The sequence below is a fragment of the Amphibalanus amphitrite genome, unplaced genomic scaffold (assembly GCF_019059575.1).
Source record: "Amphibalanus amphitrite isolate SeventyFive unplaced genomic scaffold, NRLGWU_Aamphi_draft 000333F_arrow, whole genome shotgun sequence".
Classification (NCBI taxonomy): domain Eukaryota; kingdom Metazoa; phylum Arthropoda; class Thecostraca; order Balanomorpha; family Balanidae; genus Amphibalanus; species Amphibalanus amphitrite.
The window spans coordinates 502,789-522,615 of NW_024881828.1; the positions used below are offsets into that span (position 1 = coordinate 502,789).

A 19,827-nucleotide genomic window follows, 5' to 3' on the forward strand; every position below is an offset into this window, starting at 1 on the left:
TTTTTGTCGTTTTTATTAACCGGTTTTTCTAAACAGTATTGGGAACATGGTTTACAATAACATGGCGATGTAAGTAACCTGTATGCGAACAATTTACTCGGTTCTCTGCCACGCTCACACATTTGTATATCTCGGCTAGCGCGGCGTGCCACCCCCTGCCCACCGACCGTTCTTAAATACCACGAGTACACCATACAGTGCGTCCCACCGGCGTCGCGCGCTGCCGCTCCGGTGCTCCCACCTAGCGGCCAGTGTGCGAAGCTCGCGCCGCAGAAGGCAGGACGACTTGATTCATCAATGCGTCACCGTAATGCTAAAACCTTGTTCGCTGGTGTACAAAACAGGCTTAGAAAACACACCACGCCGTCGGCCGGTCGAGTCGCTCGCGGCCGCCGCGCGTTCGACCCAGTCTCGATCCGGGGACCTCCGGGTCCCGGCGGTCTGGTCCGGCCCGGCGCGAAGAGAGCTTGTGGCCGCAGTTTGGAGCGGGAGTAGGGCGCGCTGCCGGCTGGGCAGCCTCGCGGTCCGCGCCGGCCGCGCTGAGTGGTCGCCGCTGGGGCCGAGCGGCCCGGTCCGGTCCGGGCCAGTAAATGCACAGTTGGCGCCGCGGCGCGGCGGACCGCCCCCCACCCGGAGCGTCGACTCGGTGGCGTCAGCGACGGGCGCCCGCACCCACACACACGAACACACTACAAAATACGCCGGCTCACCGGCGCCACTGAACACTACCGAGCGAGCGCCGCTCGGGGCACGCGCGCGCATGATATAATGTATGGATCACACATACAATCACAATGGCTTTGCACTGAGGCGGCCTGGGGTCGGTTCCCCTGACGGCGCGCCGCCGCCGCCGGCGAGGGCGCCGGGCCGCGGTCGCGGCCGAAGCCAGATAATAAACTTAGGCAATCTAAAGGCACGAGACAGGTAGACACCAACTAGAGGCCGACCGGCGCGGCCAGGGCCGGCCGAGCGCCGGGAGCCACCGGCCGCCGCCGCACGCCGGCAGTCAGTTATCCGATATGGAAGGAACGAAGGACATTTTGAACTGGTCTGAAACACAAGAATAGACAATCGTTAGGAACACATTCAAATCGATTCTGATAGAGGAATGCGAATATGGTGTTATCGGGGAAAATTGTAGAAGTGGTAAAAGATATCACAGAGAACGGCAGCTTTAGATCGACTGTACAAAGTACTAGACGACTTGATGGGAAACAAAAGCCATGTCAGCACCTAACATTATTGAAGCTTCTGTCAACCTTCTAAGAAGTAAATTTTAAATAAGTCAAGATAAAAATGCAGTCGGGTTATCGAAATCAGTTCTCGTCTTTTTGTCAATCAGGAATCCTCCTCCCTTCACCTCCCCTTCCCCTCCCCCCCCACACACTCATACTAGCTCGCCATGCACTTACTCTGCTGACTAGCATCATTGATGGCGTTCTCTAGGGGACAGAGGCGGCCCGGGTGGCCCTGTGCTCCACAGTTGTAGCAGGACGGCGGGCGGGGCGGCGGTGGCGGCGGCTGCGGCGCCGCGCGCGGCGGCGGTACCGTCGCGTACTGCACCGGGTGCGGCGGGTACGGGCTCGTGTAGAACGTCATGTCCGCGGCGCCCGGGTGGAAGCCCGACGGGATGAAGCCGGGGTAGACCAGACTGAGCGCCGGCGGCGGCCGCGCCGAGTACGTCGGCAGCTGCTGGAAGCTGGCCAGCGTGTGCGGGAGTGTGGGCGGCGGTGGCGGCGGCGGCGGCGGCAGCGGCGCCGCCGGACTGCCGGCCGGCGCCGGTGGGGACGGCGAGCTGGCCGCGCTCAGCAGCTCCACCGGGCGCGCCGGCGGCGGACGGAAGCCGGGCACCGGGCCGGCCGGCGGAGGGGAGCTGGTTGAGAGCGCCGGGTACACCAGCTGACCATCGGACGCCGGCCCCGGCCCGCAGCGCAGCCCTGCCGGCGCACAGAGACCAGCCCGGTCAGGTCGGGTCGGGGCCGGAACTGTCACAAGTTTGAAACGGTCATAGCATGTCAGGACCTAGTCGGGACTGAGCCGTAGAAACTAATGTAATGAACATGTAAAAATGTAATGAACGTTTGACGATTATATCATCTAAGAATACTCACTTGAAGATCTGAAAGGGCTCATCAAGGTAACTACTATGAACGTCAAACCCCTTGAGGCCCCACTTTTTTGCGATAATTTTTAAATGCGTCAACTTTCGTTGACAATATTCTGGCAATGTATGTTTCAGAACCTGCCGAAACTTTTATTACTAAGGTATTTTGACGCCAAACGATTATGGAAGGTACTTCTCATTCACTCGTAATGCTAAGGTCAATTCAGGCCCGGGGGGAGGCTTGCGCTCGGCCACACTCGAGCCCCGCCACCAGCGCCATCTGCTCTAAATGCCATCTACCAGCGCCCGCTACCGCTACCAGCTACCGCCCACCATCAAGCCTGAATGGAGCGAGAGACGCGAGTGACCGGTCGCCGGGCAAGGAGCGCCGGAGGGGTAGGGCGGAGCTAAGCGCTGACGTCATTACGTGGCTCCGCCCCATGAGCGCGTAGCCTCTACCCAAACAGCAGATACGTTCCGTGAAATTTAACATTACGAGTGAATGTGAAGTACCTTTCATAATCATTTGGCGTCAAAATACCTTAATAATAAAAGTTTCGGCAGGTTCTGAAACACACATTGCCAGAATATTGTCAACGAGAGTTGACGCATTTACAAATTATCGCAAAAAAGTGGGGTCTCAAGGGGTTTGACGTCCATAGTAGTTAGCTTAAAAGAAATAGGCTAAGAACATTGTCATCAAGATTCAGAAAAACAAAAATGCAGGGTGTAACTCATTACACAACGTTCAGTGATTCAGTACACTATACGGTAACGCGCGTGCAGTGACGGTTACGTACCGTCGACGAGGGCGGGCGGTGTGCCGACGGTGGCGTTCTGGGCCGTCACTGCCGAGAAGGTGGGCAGCGTGTGGGCGTGCCCGCCGGCGGCCGCCACGGCCACGGCGGTCGGAAGCGGCATCAGGCCGCCCTGGAGCGGGGAAACAGGCGGTCAGAACCGAGTTGGAGTGACAGAGTCTGAAGACAGATTAAGATCCCCCAGCAGGACATTGGGATTAATTCGGCTCCGTTTATGGTTAACCATTACCCCATGTCACTAACTATACCCTAGAATTATGCCTCCAGCCTCACTGTCATATAACCCTCTTTACTCATTCATTTGAATATGCAGCTCCCAACCACCGTACCACACCTTTCACTTCACACATCCTCCCACCTACAATCTTCCTCGTCACCAATCACCAACTAGCCCTCCCGCCATCCACTTCTTACCTTAACCCCGTCACCCACCTGGCTGCTGATGATGCGATTCTGGATGGTGGGTGCTCCGGGCACGGCGCACGATACCACGCCGGGCACCGCTACCGGCGGGGGTAGCGACACGGGCACGCCGCCCGCCGTCGAGTACGGCGGTAGGGGCGCCGGTACGCCGCCAGCAGCGGAGAAGGGCGGTAAAGGCGCCGGCACGCCACCCGCAGTCGAGTACGGCGGCAGGGAGGCGGCGCTGGTCACGATCGCCCGAGGCGGCGGCACCGACTGCGGGGAGATGGGTCAGAGTGAAGGCACTGTGGTCTCAGACTGGAGAGAAATACGAGATCTCCACCAGCTCCTCGTAGAGGAGCTGGTGGCGGCTTCAGTCTATGCCAATGTTGCCAGTGGCACGAAAAGTGGACGTTGAAATTCATAAGCAATTCATGAGTACATATCAGTCTTCCTTCAATACCAAACTAGTCTCAAAGACAAGTTTCTGTTGTGCTTCAAGTCACCAGACATCCGTTCACACTTCACAGTCACACATACCTTGGTGACGGGTCTGCTATGACTCAGCGTGCCGGTGGTGACCGCCGGGCTGGCGGTGGCCGGTAGCGCACTGGGCGGCACCCCTCCCCCGGCCGAGGAGGCGGGCACGGCCGCCGGAGCTGGTCCGGGCGGTGCCGGGGTGCGGGTCGCCTCCTCCTTCTCCACCGAGCCAGCCCGACTGTCTGCCTGCTGCGGCCGGCGGCGACCGGAGCCGCGCCCGGAGTCCGGAGCCGGCCGCGGCCGAGCCAGTCCGTTGGTCAGACTGGCAGGACCGGACGAGTGAGCGGCGGCGTGCGGAGACCAGCCGGACGGCGACCGAGAGCCTGACGGAGAGTCGAGACGGGATGTCAGACGGCGGAATGATACGATTCTACGCGGGGATGGGTCAATGTCCTTCGTACAAATAACGCATGCCAGTGCATTCGTACAAATAACGCATGCCAGTGCAAAACAGCTGCAGCCCGACGGCATTGCACTTAATAACAGCTTGTCAGTTTTGGAAAGCCTGCTGCTTTCACAAACAGTCCAAATGATCGTTCACTACGGCTAAATATCAAAGCACCATTCAGCGTCACAAGATTAGTCCATGATAACCTACCAAGAAAACATCCACCATCCCCTGCACGTATCATTGGTTACATACGATATTTTACTACACCAAACTCCACCGACTGCAGCCGGCCTCCCTCAACCCTCCCGCGCCGTACCACCGCGGTTCTCCTCACCTGCGCGTCCGTTGGTGATGTTACTGTTGTAGATTGTGCACGACCGCACCTCGGCATCCTCGTCCAGTACCGCTGGACTGGTCTCGGACGATTCGTCCGTCTCGGGGGCCGCGGCGGTGCCGTTCTGGAGGGGCATCTGCAGGGGACAGGCGAGGCGTGAGATAAAACGTGAAACATGACGGGTGATTCATATCGTGAGACATGACGGGTGAGATCAACAGGGCTGTTATAACGAAATACAACGGCCGATACATGGCGGGTATCTAGCAAGTTTAGAACGTTAACCATTGGCCGGTCTGGTATGGGACGGCTGAATGACATGCTTGATCAATATCCACAAATGCCTTCAGTCTTTGCCCAAAAGGGCTGATATGTCCCGAAGCCGGTGGCGGTATGTGCGTATAGGTAACGGCGGCACCACTCGAGATCAAGTGAAGGGCTGGTGAAGGGCTGCGGCTCTGCGGTTTTTGTCGGTCGTAGGTGGCGGCACTTATATTGGCGGACAGGGACTGATGCCTCACGGTCAGTTGTGGGTAAGCTGGGTGAGACAGTGTCTCACAGTCATTTCACGAGTGAATTCGGTGGGTAGGTACCTTACCGTTAGTTTGTAAGTGAGTTCGGTGGGTGAGTGTCTTCTCGGTGGTTTATCTCACCGTCAGTTTGTGAGTGATCAGCTCGGTGGGTAGGCATCGTCAGTTTGTGAGCGATCTCGGTGTGAGCTTAGCAGACTATCTTATCGTCAATTTGTATATTTGTCAATTTGGCGGTATAGTTAGCATTTCTCACCGTCAGTTTGTGAGCGATCTCGGCGGTGCCGGCGGCCGGCGACAGACCGTTGGTCATGGGGTGCCGGCCGGGCGGGCCGGGCACGTCTGCGGGCCGCGGCGTGTACACAGAGTGGGGCCGCGACACGCCCCGGCCGCGCTGCTCCTGCTCGTCTGCGCACAGACACACAGACACACAGAGGTCAGAGCACTGTCCAATGTCCATTGTCCAACACATCAGTAAGCACAGTCACACTTCCAGAAAACTGATGCCGCTAAAAAAGACAAGAACAAAAAACACTCAACTATTGGCTAATAAATCATGGATCATATATGTTACGCCTCAAAGCATCAATGATATTTACCTGACCTTCCAACAAGTATCAAACCCAGTCGTCCTAATCAAGCATATAAGCGCATAACCTTAAAGTTCTATCGAAGATTGTGGAAAAGCAGTGGAAAGATTTGATGATGTACAATAAAAAGTATAAACAATAAAATCATCGAGCGACGAGCATGCCTTGCCTCGACCCTATCACGACCCCTCGATCACGCACCTGCCAGGTGCCTGAAGAACCTGTAGACGGCCTCTGAGCGTGGCCACGGCACGGCCGACAGGCCCTGCAGGTGCTGCAGGTAGCTGTTGAGCTGGCCCGTCTCCGACCGATCTTGAGGGAACGCCGGCAGGCGCGGCTGCTTCAGATTCTCCAGCTGCGAATTGTCCAGCTGGGGTCAAGACAACTGTCAGCACCGGCCAACCACTGCATGCCGGACGGAAATACGGGTCTGTGGCGTCTAGAAATCTACCTCTCTAATTTGAGCACACTATCCACATGTATGGTTGAACATGTAAGGGCTGCTGTTTGTTTGTCTGTTTGTTGGGGGTTAGAGGCGCGCCGACTGCGAGGTCATTTTGCGCCCATACATATAAGGGCTGCAAACGCGACATGGCGGTGGGTACAATTACTATAGTCTAGGTTTTGTAGTTGGGACGCCTAGGTAAAACACAATAAAACACAAAAGATAAAGTGGGGCCAAAGCTGATCAAGATAGGTTTCACTGAGCGCCATTTTTCAGTGCTGAGAACAGTCGGGACAAGTCTGCATGAAAAACAGTGTGCTCTCCGCCTTGAGCCCCTATAGCTGTTTTTACATAGACCCATCACTGTCTACAAGAACCACGCTACATCGTCTATAACTGTATCTAACACCTTCTCACTAACAAGTATCACATCTCCTGTCGTAGACTGGACCTCAAACCCTCCAGCCGCCCTCCCGTCTCACCCTGTCGTGCAGCTCCTTCAGCTGGGAGTCGCGCACCACCAGGTTGGAGTACTTGCCGGTCGACCACTGCACGTTGACCTGGTACTCGGCGGAGCCGACCCCGTCCTGATGCCGGCCGCTGCGCGGCAGCAGGCGCAGCTTGCAGATATGCTCTGTGGAGTAGAGGGGAAGTAGGGTGAGCTGGGAGGTTCGCCGGACGGGCGGTAGGTGGCAGGGCAGTCGGAGGTAGGGCGAGACGCACATAGAGGCTGGGTGAGAACAATACTGACAACACTCAATTCGAGCAAACCTGCCAAACTCCACCGATCTGCATTAACTTGCCAGCTAAACATCGTTTAATGAATAAAACATCTTTAAAAACGAACAATAATCAATGCTTCCATGAAAGTCCAGCATGAAAACCCTACGCATGTGTGCTGCTAACCAAGCATACAGCCCGAAAAATAAACCGATCTAGCTGGAGTTAAATAAACCTGAAAATAGTTGACTGGTACCAGCTACAACTGTATGACCAGATTCTGCAGACCTGATAAGCCCATAGTATACTCTAGGAACAGAAATCCCACAAGAGCTCATCATTTGTAAAACCGCACCGATGATTAGCGTCGTTTCACAGCTTAGCTTCAGCGCGTGACTTTCTCTATCAACTGATTATCATTTTTTTTTTAAATAAATTTAGCTCGAATGTTTGAATGGACGGATTGACAGAGCCCGAGTCCACGCTAAGCAGAGCTTGTTGCGTAGACCCCGACTAGAGGTGGCAAAAGATGAAAATTTTGGGAACCAGACTCGAACCAGACCCGGCTGGACATCTCTGGAACCAGTCGGACCCGGTCTTAGTTGGAACCGGAACCAGTTGGACCCGTTCCCCAAAAGTCAATTAATATAAACTACTTGTAGGTATCATTAGTTGCATCATGTAAAACAGCCTATTTGCCACTGGGAATGCTCATGAGCTACTGTGTGCAAAGAAATATTCACTTCATATTTTGCAATAATGTGTAGTGTGCAAGATGTATAGTCTATGGTAGGACCCGGTTGGACCCGTCATAAAATTTCCAGGAGCCGGTCTGGACCCATATGGGTCCAGACTGGTTCTTTGGACCGGGTCCTCGGGTCCACATTTTGCCACCTCTAACCCCGACCCCTACCGTCCGATCGCGCAATTCCGGGTAACGGGAGAATTTAGATGCCAAAGTTTAACGTGCCCTTCAAAGCCGGACACGGCCTGTCCCACTCAATGACTTCAACTGGCTGCGGCTGCTCCCACCAACCGCAGACCATCCCCGTCAGGAGTCTCATATATCGAGCGCCGGAGCGACTCGAACCCGGGCTCTCACTACCGGGAGTCCGATGCTCTACCAACTGAGCTACGGGACAGGCATTTGACAATTGATAACCGATATCAATACCATCAATGATGATAATGATGACGATTTGGGGGTTTAGGTCGCCAGCACTGCGGTACTCATCGGTGCTTATATTACCATCGATAAGAGGCAAATTACGCAAAAAGCGACAGGAATAATGGTGAAAAGTACACAGTTTGGACTGAACCTTACACCAAAATTGCACACTGTAACAAAATAAACCACAAGATATTTGTAAAAACCGTTCATCTCCTCCGATCCCCATGTCCACCGTTTCCAAAAATACCGGCCGATATTGGCACTGGGCGCAGCGGAGCGGCTATCTGAAGCGATTGTTTCCGAGCCGCGGCGGGGGCGGGGGACGGGGGTTCCGGTGGCTGTGACCCCGTGACCTTTGCACCGTTCACGCGCCGCTGCGTTCCATACCAGACCGCAGACACAGACAGCAGACAGCCGTCTCAGAAATCCCGGAAACGGCGCTGGACTCCGGAAGGCCGCTCGGCGCGGATGAAAGTCCCGTGATGCTTCTCAGCAACGGGGAATAACGAATGTCGAGGACGGTTCATGACGGGTCGGACTGATCTGTTCTGGACGTGCAGAGTAAAGCTCGCTGGTGGGACTCTTGCGTCCTGTATGGACCGTAAATGGTGCAATACAACGCAAGACAAGTCGCCTACCACATATCACCGTAAAATTTACAGTTCAGCAGCGTCACGTGCGCTGGCACACTCCACATGGCTCAGGCCGAATGTATGCGTGGGCGGGCGTCCCAGGCAGCGGGCGTCCCAGGCAACACCACACTCCGGTCGGCAACAGGCTCAGAGCAGACACCGATTCAATGAAATTCGGCGGGCGCATCCCACGGGCACTGGCATTTGCTTATATCGCTGACATATATACCGACGCTGTCGGCCGACAGAGGCTCGCACGGTTGGCTGCACGTGATCCGCCTCATGTGGCAGTCCGAGCGGTTTGGTTAGTGACCTAGTCCAGCCGTCAGGCTAGCTTTCCTATTTTAATGGACTCTAAGGAGAGTTATTATCGGTCAGCATATTTGACCATGAGACATAATGATACGGAGTGTCTTTATCAACATGCACTGAAACTATAAAGAAATAAAATTGAGGAGGCTTTGGACGAGGATTCGACTGAAAAAGGGCGCATCACGTAGGCGAGCCATTTTTATACATTCACCGCATGAGATGAGAAAAAATGGTAAAAAACTATCTAGCAGCCTAGAACATACAAAAGTTTTATAAATAAATGAAGCAATTAGGGAGGTCAGATCATGTTCCCTCTTAAAAAGAGAATGATTAAATGAACATGGTTTCCACTGAAAAATAAAAAGAAACAACAACAAACAACGTAGCGATTCATACCTCATTGATAACTCCAATAAATGCATACTATCTCGAATTTCAAACAAAGACCGCCCGAGTCATCGATTCCCCACGCAAGACTTGCACAGTTTTCGCCTCGTTCTGACCGCGGTGGCCGCCTCTCGCGGTGCGCCGCCACCGGCCGAGCCTCGTGTCATGGCGAGGTCACTGCGCCCGCGGCCATCAGGGGCTGGCGCGGTGCCAGCTCACCGGACAGCTCAGCTGAGCCGGCCGTACCCGCGGGCGCACATCACGGCCCGCGGAGGGGCGGGCATCGGCTGAGGGGTGCCACGCGGACGGGCGCCGCGCTCCGAGCGTTCCTCCCGGCCCGGAGACAGTCGGTGGCCGGTCGGGCCGCTCGACTCCGAGATGGATTTCAAGTGGGGCGGGGATCGGTACAACACCCGAACACACGACAATGACACCCCGATACACTATATCACTATCTCATCAATTTCAAGAGCATCTCTAAACGCCAAGGGTCGCATGACTGACTTGAACCTTTGACTGGGGTCGTAAAATGAAGATGACTCGGCAAATGGCACGTTATTGAACCACGCCCTCACACAGGGAAGCGGCCCCATGCTACCAAAACTCCATCCGGCCCGGCATCCGCCATGAGCACGACACGGAACCCCGGGCTGCGCCTTCCAGTCACACCGGCGCACCCTTTCACTGCCGCGGGAGCCACACCTGAGCCAAGGTCAGATCCGGGCGGGCGGGTCGGCTCCTCGTCTGAAAGGAACTACTCATTGTGTGCCCTCTGTCCACCAGACTGGTCGTACCCAAAGACCTCTCTGAGACTAAAGAGTGGGGATTTCCCGACTGCCCATCCTCCATCCGGCTCTATCCGACTGGATTTGACAGCTCTTTATGCATCAATAAATCCGCGTCCAAAAGAAAAGCTTGTCCGCCCACATGAAGCTAATATTACAGCGCAATTTTAGCAACAGGGTTGTCCCATTGAGCCTTGAGGACATATTCCATACACGGCATAAGAAACCAACCCCACACATTCAAAATCAGCAACTCTACAGTGTCCACTGTTCAGCCAACTTTTGAGGCTAGTGCATCACATTAAATAAAAATTTCAAATTAAATCTAAACCGACTTTATTATACGCCGTGGCAGTGCAGCTCAACAATGCAACACTCATACCGGGAGCTCCGGTGTTAAATTCCTGTGACGAACACCGCTCATTTGGTGCGGCCGTGAGGGTTCCGGTGTCAGCCGCCCTGACCAGCCTCACATACGCCGCTCGGCGATACCGTCATGACAGCGCTGGTGTCAGACACCACTCACCACACTCGGATCACGTCAAATGTCACTCGGCGGCCCGCGGCGCTAACGACAATTTGTCCGTGAAACACCTGTTTGATAACGAAACACCTGTTTGATAACGGGTGGGCGGGATCATCAAATCATGGTCACGTCCGGAGATGTAGATAATGGATGGAGAATAAGTGTGGAAGCGCGCACGTAAGTCAGAATTTGCTCCTCCAGAACCAAGCATGCAATGAGCATGATCAATTAGCGGACTGCAATCCTTCAAACGCGTTTGGCGGCACTAATATGACATGCGTAATGGGTGATTTGCATCAAACAGCGGGGCGGAACGGATTCGGTCCCAATGCCAGATATAGGCGATAAAGGCGAGAGGCTTAGAGTGCTATAAATGCCACGGCATCGGTTTCACGAGCACAGCAACCGGCCGAATGCAGCCCTATTCAGGTCGCCACTTTGCACTTTGCAGGGCTGTCAGATTTTTACCAAGTTTGACATTATACCGCTATTTATGGCACTGATAGCTGTGCATTGTGCAAGATAATACAAATCAGCTGTGATTTATATTTCAATATCAGGTAAGGTCATGAGAACGTTTTTCGTTGCCCTACTCACCATACGCAGACGTTGAGAAGCACAAGGAGCACGATTTGGACGTGTTGTCACTTTGAGATCCTCCATCACAGCACGGCTGAAAGCAGACAGCAAACAGCGCTCAAAATACGGCAAGGCACCGCCGGCGGTCACCGAGCCGAGTCAGGCGGTCCGTCACCCACAGACAGACAGTGATACAAACGGACAGCCTAGACCAGATTAAATCAAACACGGAGACAGACACACAGACAGAGACAGACACAGACAGAGACACATACACACAGTCAGACATGATACGTAAAGACAGAGACAGACCGGACAGACAGCAAGCACACATACAGACCAAACCAGCAGAGACAGAGACACAGACACAGACACATACAGGCACACAGACATAGACAAGACAGGCAGATACAGACAGGTAGACAAGAAACGTTTACTGCACGCGATAGGAAAGCATGCAGTACGAAGGCTCTGGAATGTGTTCAGCATTCCTCCCTCCCCTGAGTAGACGTCGTTTGCAAAACACGGAACTCGACGAGTTCCCAGTGAACGAACCTCATCAGTCTTTGTCATTGATAAGGGGGTGAGTCATGGAAAAGTTATTCCATAGTCCAGTTGGCTAGCGTCTTCCACTGACCAATAGTAAATACCATACCTCCCAAATGTGTCATTAGGTACAGCTGGTTGGTCTTATTCACAATGGACTACGAAGACCTTGCAAATAATGGCTTATCAAGCGTTGCGAAAGAAGCATAATCCTTGAAAATATACCTCACTGCCCAGCACGCACATACAGGTTGTATTTCAACCCAGACAACGCAGCTACGCAAACCTCCAGTCATCGTAGCTCGAAACGGCACGGTTGCTCTCTGACGCAGTTATATAACCTAATCCATGCAGCGTGGTGGTCGGTCAAGGGACCATTATCCCGACCATCGGAGCGGTTTAAAACATTCCTGGACGGAGGTGCAGAGTCCGGCACTGTGCGGCGCACACGCACGAGCGGACCACGGCCGCCGGGTCGGGCACTGATACCCCACACCGGCTCTATTCAGTCGAACACCGCCCGTGCGCAGTGCGGTAGGACAGGGTTGAAAGGTCGGTCGGTTTTTATACCTCGCCGGTAGCAGGTCAAACGTACGCAAACAGCACACAGCAGGGCACGAGTCGGTTGTGCGCCGCTGCAAACCGGCACCAAAAACAGCTTAGAGTGTGGAGCAGGTTCAGGTGCAAAAGCCAGCTGTTCTAATTGTTAGCGAGCCAGGTCAACTGAAGTAACTAAAAAATATTTGATCACGTATGACAGAAGTGGTCTCCATCCGTCCACAATGTCCTCAGGACTAAACCATCACCATCCTTGTCCACATTGCCCTGCATAACGGTCGCCGCCCAAAAGCTGAGACTGGGGAGTGATGAGAAAGATGAGACCCATCTGGGATGCAGTATCTACAGGGTTGAAATGAGTGGTATAGGGCGGGCTGATCCCCTCATACCGGGACGATCTTTGCCACCACGGCGCACCAGTCCTTGGTCCGCTTAGTCCAATCTTTTCACCATATCCTCTCATCCCATAGCTCCGTAGTCTGCAATGGTCTTATAACAGCTTGCTCCTAACAAAACAGAACAAAAACAGACGGGGAAAGTCCCGCTAACAAACATGCAATGAAGACTCAACGTAGACTGATCTCGCTGTCAGTGACAATCAACGAAAACAATAACCAACAGTATCAGCTAGCCTGGACCCTATTCAATTACATTACATTGCCTCGCACCAATATCTTGTGTTGCAAAAGCTTTGCTATGGATGCCTGCGTTGAAATGAAAAAAAGTCACCCAATAGATTCGGAGTGGATTCGGTTGTGGTCGAATGAGTCAACTCGTTGTTTCATGGATCATTGTAAATGTTTATCAAAACCGGTGCTAAATAAAAAGGCGGAAACTCACCCGACCAGCCACTGAAAAATAACGGATACTTCGATCAACAGCTTGATCAGCAAAGTGTTTACAGCCACTCTCTTGTTCCGTTCATTCGCGGTCTCATTAACATTCCCACATCAACCGCCGTGCCCAATGCTTCGATCAACAGACCTCACACCTGGTTAATCAGCTGATATGAGCTCACCCGGATACCGGCCTCTGGGGACAGCCCTCTGAATCGTGCAGATGTCGCACCTAATCACTGCAATGTAGACATAAACAGAGAGGCTATTCCGGCAGCGCGAGCACCGGCTCGGCAACACCCACACAGTCTGCCAAACATTGAGCTGACTTGATCGGATCTAGCTGATGTTTGATAGCTTATTCGTCAAAGGAAGATTGATTCCAACCACTTATAGGTACAGAGCCCAGGAACGATGTCACGTTTACAGATAGCACTCAAAGTGCGTGCATCGCATCAATAACTGACCAAAGCTCCCAGCCAGATTTAACGGGTATACACAGACGACTTGCTGTGCCATGTTTGCGTTGGACGGTATCCGGTAGATTTGGCCTACGCCAGACGTCTGCCGCTGCCCCCGCTACACGCGGACGGACCGCGTCATGATCCCGATCAACCAACACAGCCGGCCGCTGCCGCGGGCGACCAGGGACGGCTTCGGCCGGCACCCGTTCGGTGGAGTCACCATGACTGCCGGAACCAGCGGTACGAACAGCGGGATGGAACGGGATGAGGCTGGTCCGCCACGAGTAGGTGCAGCCAGACTGAAATGCTAGCGTGAGCGTGATGAAGCATGACGGCCATGTGATTGATGTCTTGGTTTGGTCAAGGTAAAACGGAATGAGTCAAAGAGCAAGTGGCACGGGTTTCGACATGGAGGCATGGCATGGCAGACGGGGGAGCTGACCGGACATCAAATATATTATAGATCCTGGACCGATCGAGCAGACAGAATGACAGAATATTGAAGCAACATGGCTGAGCAGCTGGAAGTGGAACATGAACAATGAACATCGACTTGAAACTAACACCAGAGAAGACTAGCAAGAAACCGAAGCAGACAAGGTTCTGACTAAATACACTTTATTTCAGTTTACCGTAATTTGATCCCATTTTTCGTTCGATCCAACAGCATGCCGAGTGCTAGGAGCAGAACAGAGTAAGAAAATGTAGAAATGTATTCCGTCCATAGCACATGGTGATTCAGGGCTGACCAGCGCGGTCCCAAACCCAGCCGCAGCTCGTCCCGCCACACCCCGCCCAAAGTCCACCTGACAGGAGTCAGTGAAGCGGTCCGCCGGCATACAGAGACCAAACACTGGCCGTGACGGGTCGCACCGGCAGGGTGAGGCTGATCATCGCCGAGAGCAGGCAGTACAAAACACGGAACCTTTGTCCGGATAGTCGATGAAAAACCCGATACGATAGTGTTAAACTGACCAAGCCCTGTCCAGAGAGCTATAAAAAAAAAACAGCCCAAAAAGTGTAAAGCCAGTCCGGACAGCTCACACTCTGTCTTGCATAGACAGTCCAAACCCGGATCAAGACAGTCCAAGCCCTGTCTTGACAGTCTAGACCAGGCCGTCAGTTGGTCACGGACAGTCAAAAACCTTCTCGGACAGTCCAAACCCTGCACACGCTACTGGCAATCATCGCATTCCGTCGGACACACACCGGCACCTCAATAATAAACAGAACACGTCACGTCTGAGCTAACCAGGAACATGTGACCGGTCCTGACGGAGATGAAAAGCAGCCCCAGGGGTCTCACTAATCATGTGACCGCTCTGCCCCACCGGTGACAAAATTGAAGAGCTGGGAGTCTTCAGATCATGGACAGCGCCGAAATTTGGCTCGCTATCGGTTATCCACTCAGCGTTACGATGTCCAGCCCAGAAAGACAGACGGAGCCAACACGGCGCCATCAGTTACTTGCCACGATGAGCAGCGGTACCTCATCACTGGGACCGCACGACGTATACACTATACAGCACCGTCGCCACAGCCGCATACCCAGACGGTTCATTCATACGGCCGCCGTCCCATGGGAGTCGAGGCGCGTGTTTAGCCGTGACCACCACATGGCCGAGACGTGTGGCAATGATTCAGTACGTGGCTGGATTTAGACAACATAGACTGTCTACGTCCAGTGTCCAGTATTCATACACCCCGAGAAAAGGATCAAAATGCTATCCTTCTAGGGAGATTTCTAGTTTCAGGGACACAGCCTCTTGCACTTACCCATATTTCTACTTCCGCATTCTCCCTGTGCCTCCAATAATTACGAGGAGATACCTCCGTCGGCGTTCAAATGGTACCGTATCCCCACACACCGGATGCGGGGCCCGTCCGGCCAAGGCCAGTGGCGCGGAGGCCCCGTGGACGCCTCGCCCTCTCCGCCGTCCGGTCCACGCTGCCCCGGGGCAGATATGGAACGATCGCGGAACTGGGCGAGGCAAGGTGGGACGGGAAGGGAGCGGGGGAGTGCCGAAACTGCCGACCGGAACTGATGACACACAACACCGGAAACTGATCGGAAGCGACGGCGGCGCGAGCTCATGTCAGACCAAGGACCGGCAAAAAACTCCACTGACATGGAAAAGAGAACCTGCACATGTGAATTGCAGCTCAAAGGGAAGAGTTCATGTCAAACTGGCTGCAGAGAATAGCACACGGTGTAAACCCGGATTGTCGAACACGAGTGAGCCCCCGTAACAGTCGAACTGCATGTAGAAACACGGGACTGACATGATACGAAAGCGAGATAATTGATGGCAGATAGGGTTACAACTTACAAGTACCCGGTTCGTGAAAAAAATGCTTTCCATACCTTCAACAATCGGTATAGTTCCTTGCATATTCCTTGCACAACATAATCTTGCTGATATGAAAAATCCCACGTTTCCAAACCACTTATATACATGTAAGTGATCCGCAATCCGCAACCACCACCACTGACGCATGCATGCAGGCTGGCGAGCGGCGGTATCAGTGCGTATGGCGCCGTCACAGAGCCGGTCCGGTTACCGCAGTCCAAACACCGCGCACCGGCGGCGCACAGCGGCAGGTCGTTCAGCGCAGAGGCCCGGAGCGGTATGGAGCGACCCACGCGTGACGGACTGCGAGTGGCGGCGCAGAGAGCGGGGCGGAGGGAGGGGTGTGTGAAGCGGTTTGGAGCGGTAAAGGAACCGATCTGTGTAAAACGGTGGAAAAACATCTGAGAAAATGCGAGGAACTGTTCGTGTTAAACAGCTGGGGTAGACGAAGTAGCACACCAGCTCAGTGAGAGATATAGCAGCGTGGCGGGCTCGGCACTGGCGGGCGGCGCGCAGGCGTGGCTGGGCGCGGCCGGAGCCACCTCTGCTCCAGCCCGCCGCGCCGCGCGGACACCGGCCATCGCCGCGAGCGCTATGATGCAACCCCGCCTACCGGGCCGAGTCCGGCCGGAGCGCGCAGCGGCCGACAGAGGAGCTGGGCCGGCGCGCGCCAGCCGCCACGCTCCGGCGCCCGCACCGACGGCATGCGGTGCCGCACGCGGGCCGGACGCACGAGACGGCGCAGTAGCCACGCACTCCGGTAGTCGGGCGCCGGGAGGCGGCTACCAGTGACCTTGACCCGGCCAGTGGAGCGCGACAGAATTCGGCCGCGGGCACGGGTGGGGCCGGCCACACGGAGGGTGCGCGGACGAGATTAGCGGGGGAATGGTCAAGACTCGTGACCGGTTACGTAGAATGACAGCACGAAAAGACAACGGCAGGAATTGGCCATACGGATGAGCTGGAGGCGTATTGGAGTACCAGCCTGCTTCGATTTACATATGCAGCACATGCAAGAACAAAAACGCCTCAGATTAGGCATGATAGGTAATCATAGACCCAGGAATAATAAAACCATTAGGATTTCTTCCTCCCAGGTGCCAGCCAGCAAACAGCATAAGTTCCTTTCCGACCGTGAGCTTGCACCGGCACGTTGTCGCTCCGCTTTCGCCCGGCAACCCGGCTGACAGACGGACCGGTCGGTCGCAGGGCCGTCAATGCCCGGTCCCGTTAGTCGGGGCGGCGATGATTCATGACGTCACTACACCGTCAACAATGCCGCCCGGCCACCGTGCCACACTACTACGCTTCGGCCGAGTACGGATAGCCACAGCGACGTCCGTATATTCACCTTCCGCCTCCAGAGGTCGATGGGTACGGGCGGCATCCGTGCTTTGTGACCCACCAGTTCACGTGGAAACGACTGGCTAGTCATTCGAGGTTAAACTGTCAGTCATGCTAAAGTTTGATAAAACTTTAACTACGCAACATTTCCGACGTCAAGCTGAAACCAATAGAATGGAATGACTGGAATAAAACCTGTTGCTGTCTAGCCAAATCCCGTCAACTGCGTCGTATCGAAACGCAAACGCTGCGCTACGCAGCTCCAACAACCGTTATGTTACGGAAAGATTACCGGCCGGGAAAATAAACGGCGCACAAGCAGGGTTGTGCTCGACTCAAAAAAATTTGCCGACTCGACTATCATTCAACTTCAGAAAGCCCTGACTCAACTCTGACTCAAACAAGGAGCTGATTTTTTCCCTTGACTCGACTCATGACTCAAGCGGCTCAATGAAAATATGAGTCGACTCAAACTTGACTCAAATTTTTTGTTGAGTCAAGTAAGTTGACTCAAAATTGACTCAGATAAAAAAGTTGTTGAGCGGGGCGGGGGTGAAAAAAATCCGGCAGCAAGCCCAGGGCAAAGTTGTTAAGCGGGGTGTGGGGATGAAAAGCTTGTTTCTAGAAAGTTGAGTCAGCTGACTCGTTGTTTGACTCAACTCGATGTCAAAATTATTTTACTGACTCAACTCTGACTCAACTCAACGCCTTAATGTTTTTGTCCGACTCAACTCTGACTCAACTCAACAGCTCAACATTTTATCCGACTCGACTCAAATCTGACTCATTTGAGTCAGAGTTGAGTCAAATTTCTGACTCGACTCATGAGTCAAGCACAACCCTGCGCACAAGTGGAGGAACGGCCTCAGACAGATACAATAGCGAGTAAATATGCATAACGAGCAGATTTGGTATTGAGCTTCGGATTGTAATCCATTGTAATACCTACTTACTTGGCTCATGTAGGTATCTGTGGCAAGAGACCAATAAGCCCCAATCGAGAACTTCAGCATCGTAGCATACACCGTATCGAAAATGTCGAGATCACGACCGCCCCGATCATGACAACCTCACGTTACGGTCAACGTGAGTGTTGGCACCGGCCATTAACGCCAAGACTTGGCCGGTTACAACACTCCTGATGGCGCAACGGCGGCGGCCACAAGAAGTGGACGACTTGAACTGCGCGGCGGCAGTTTTTCGGCGGCGCTCCGGGTCGGAGGTGACTGAGCCCGTCTGCACCTGCCAGTACCCCAGCGGTACTGGGTCACCGAGTCACGACCGCGGCGAACCCAATACAACTCCGGTGCGTTCACCGTGATAGTCGCCAAGGTCAGGCGTCTGGAGAGCGCAGCGGGAGGGCGCCGCTCGACCGGTCGCCTCGGCACCCTCCTCTGCCGGGAGGGAGCGCACCTGACAGCGCTGGGGCGCCGGCTGGCAGGGCCGGCCGTTATCTGGCCGGGGCCCAGCTCGGCGGCTGTCAGCGCGGAGGGCCGGAGGAGCGGCCGGTGTGCACAGCTCCCCGCCGAGTCCGGCAGACAGCTGGCGGCTTCTCACCGGGCGCCGCGCCGCAGAGGCGGCCGCCCTGCCTGCGCCGGCGGCGCGGACCCGCCCCCGCCGCCGGCGACGGCAGCAGCTCTGGCCGCTCGCCACGGGCGGTCGGCGCGCCGAGGGACCGAGGGTCCCGCTGGCCCGGTTCCAGCGTGAGCTCTTCTCTCACGAGTCACGTGGCGGTCCGCCACTCGGCACGCGTTTGAGGACGCGGTGCTGACAGCCGGTGGGACGTGAAGAGACATCTCACCATCATTAATCAAATACAGTTCATTCGCTCATACAGTGCTTGTTACCCAAACGGCGCGATCGGAATCGACAAATTACCAGCATGAAATAATGGGCGTGATCTTATTACCGCTATTATCTCTGATCAGACCACAAAGATATAGATCTTATCATGCAGCGAGCATGATTTTAGAAGACTATTGCTTGATTTACCGTCCCCCTCCGTGACACAAACGGATATAGCAGTGATTGCATTCCTACGGTCCGACTGTGAGGACCGTGTCGCTGATGACGCGCCGCCCAGATCCGCTACAGCTCTTCGTGCCCCGACCACACCGGCGAGTGGCCTTGTTATGTAATCACCAATACCCCCCGAGCATGACTCGCGAAGCCGCTATCAGCCCACTTGACCAATGGCACCAGAGGAAGACAGGACAGAGGAAAACGGCACAAAACAGTGAATCATGGTTCAACCGTTCATTGAATGAATGTATGAATGGTGGACAACAAACACAGCATGCAAATTGACCATCCATCTGACATGTGCTCTTCTTAGCATTTAGATAAATGGCCAATAAAAGGGTGGGAGCTGAATGCCCAAGGAAATGTTTATCTTGCTCATGTCTCAGCATAGCTAGCATCTCAAGATACATTCAATATCACTTTTTCATTCACTTCACATG

General features: G+C 54.3%; 1 protein-coding gene across 2 annotated transcripts in view; it reads right to left on the reverse strand.

Annotated features, from left to right (window-relative positions):
- The window catches only part of LOC122388727 (formin-like protein 20), a 21,192-nt gene continuing 1,365 nt past the window's right edge, over nt 1–19,827 (reverse strand). Inside the window, exons 2-11 of one of the 2 annotated variants that reach the window (XM_043380097.1) lie at nt 11,285–11,360; nt 6,637–6,788; nt 5,911–6,064; nt 5,376–5,527; nt 4,590–4,725; nt 3,865–4,187; nt 3,355–3,600; nt 2,905–3,034; nt 1,413–1,937; nt 1–1,050 (exon numbers count right to left, since the gene is read on the reverse strand). In XM_043380097.1, coding sequence (XP_043236032.1) covers nt 1,007–1,050; nt 1,413–1,937; nt 2,905–3,034; nt 3,355–3,600; nt 3,865–4,187; nt 4,590–4,725; nt 5,376–5,527; nt 5,911–6,064; nt 6,637–6,788; nt 11,285–11,360 — 1,938 coding nt within the window. In that variant the 3' untranslated portion in view covers nt 1–1,006. Of the gene's footprint in view, nt 1,051–1,412; nt 1,938–2,904; nt 3,035–3,354; nt 3,601–3,864; nt 4,188–4,589; nt 4,726–5,375; nt 5,528–5,910; nt 6,080–6,636; nt 6,789–11,284; nt 11,361–19,827 lie in introns of both variants that reach the window. The other variant, XM_043380096.1, reaches the window with a different exon arrangement.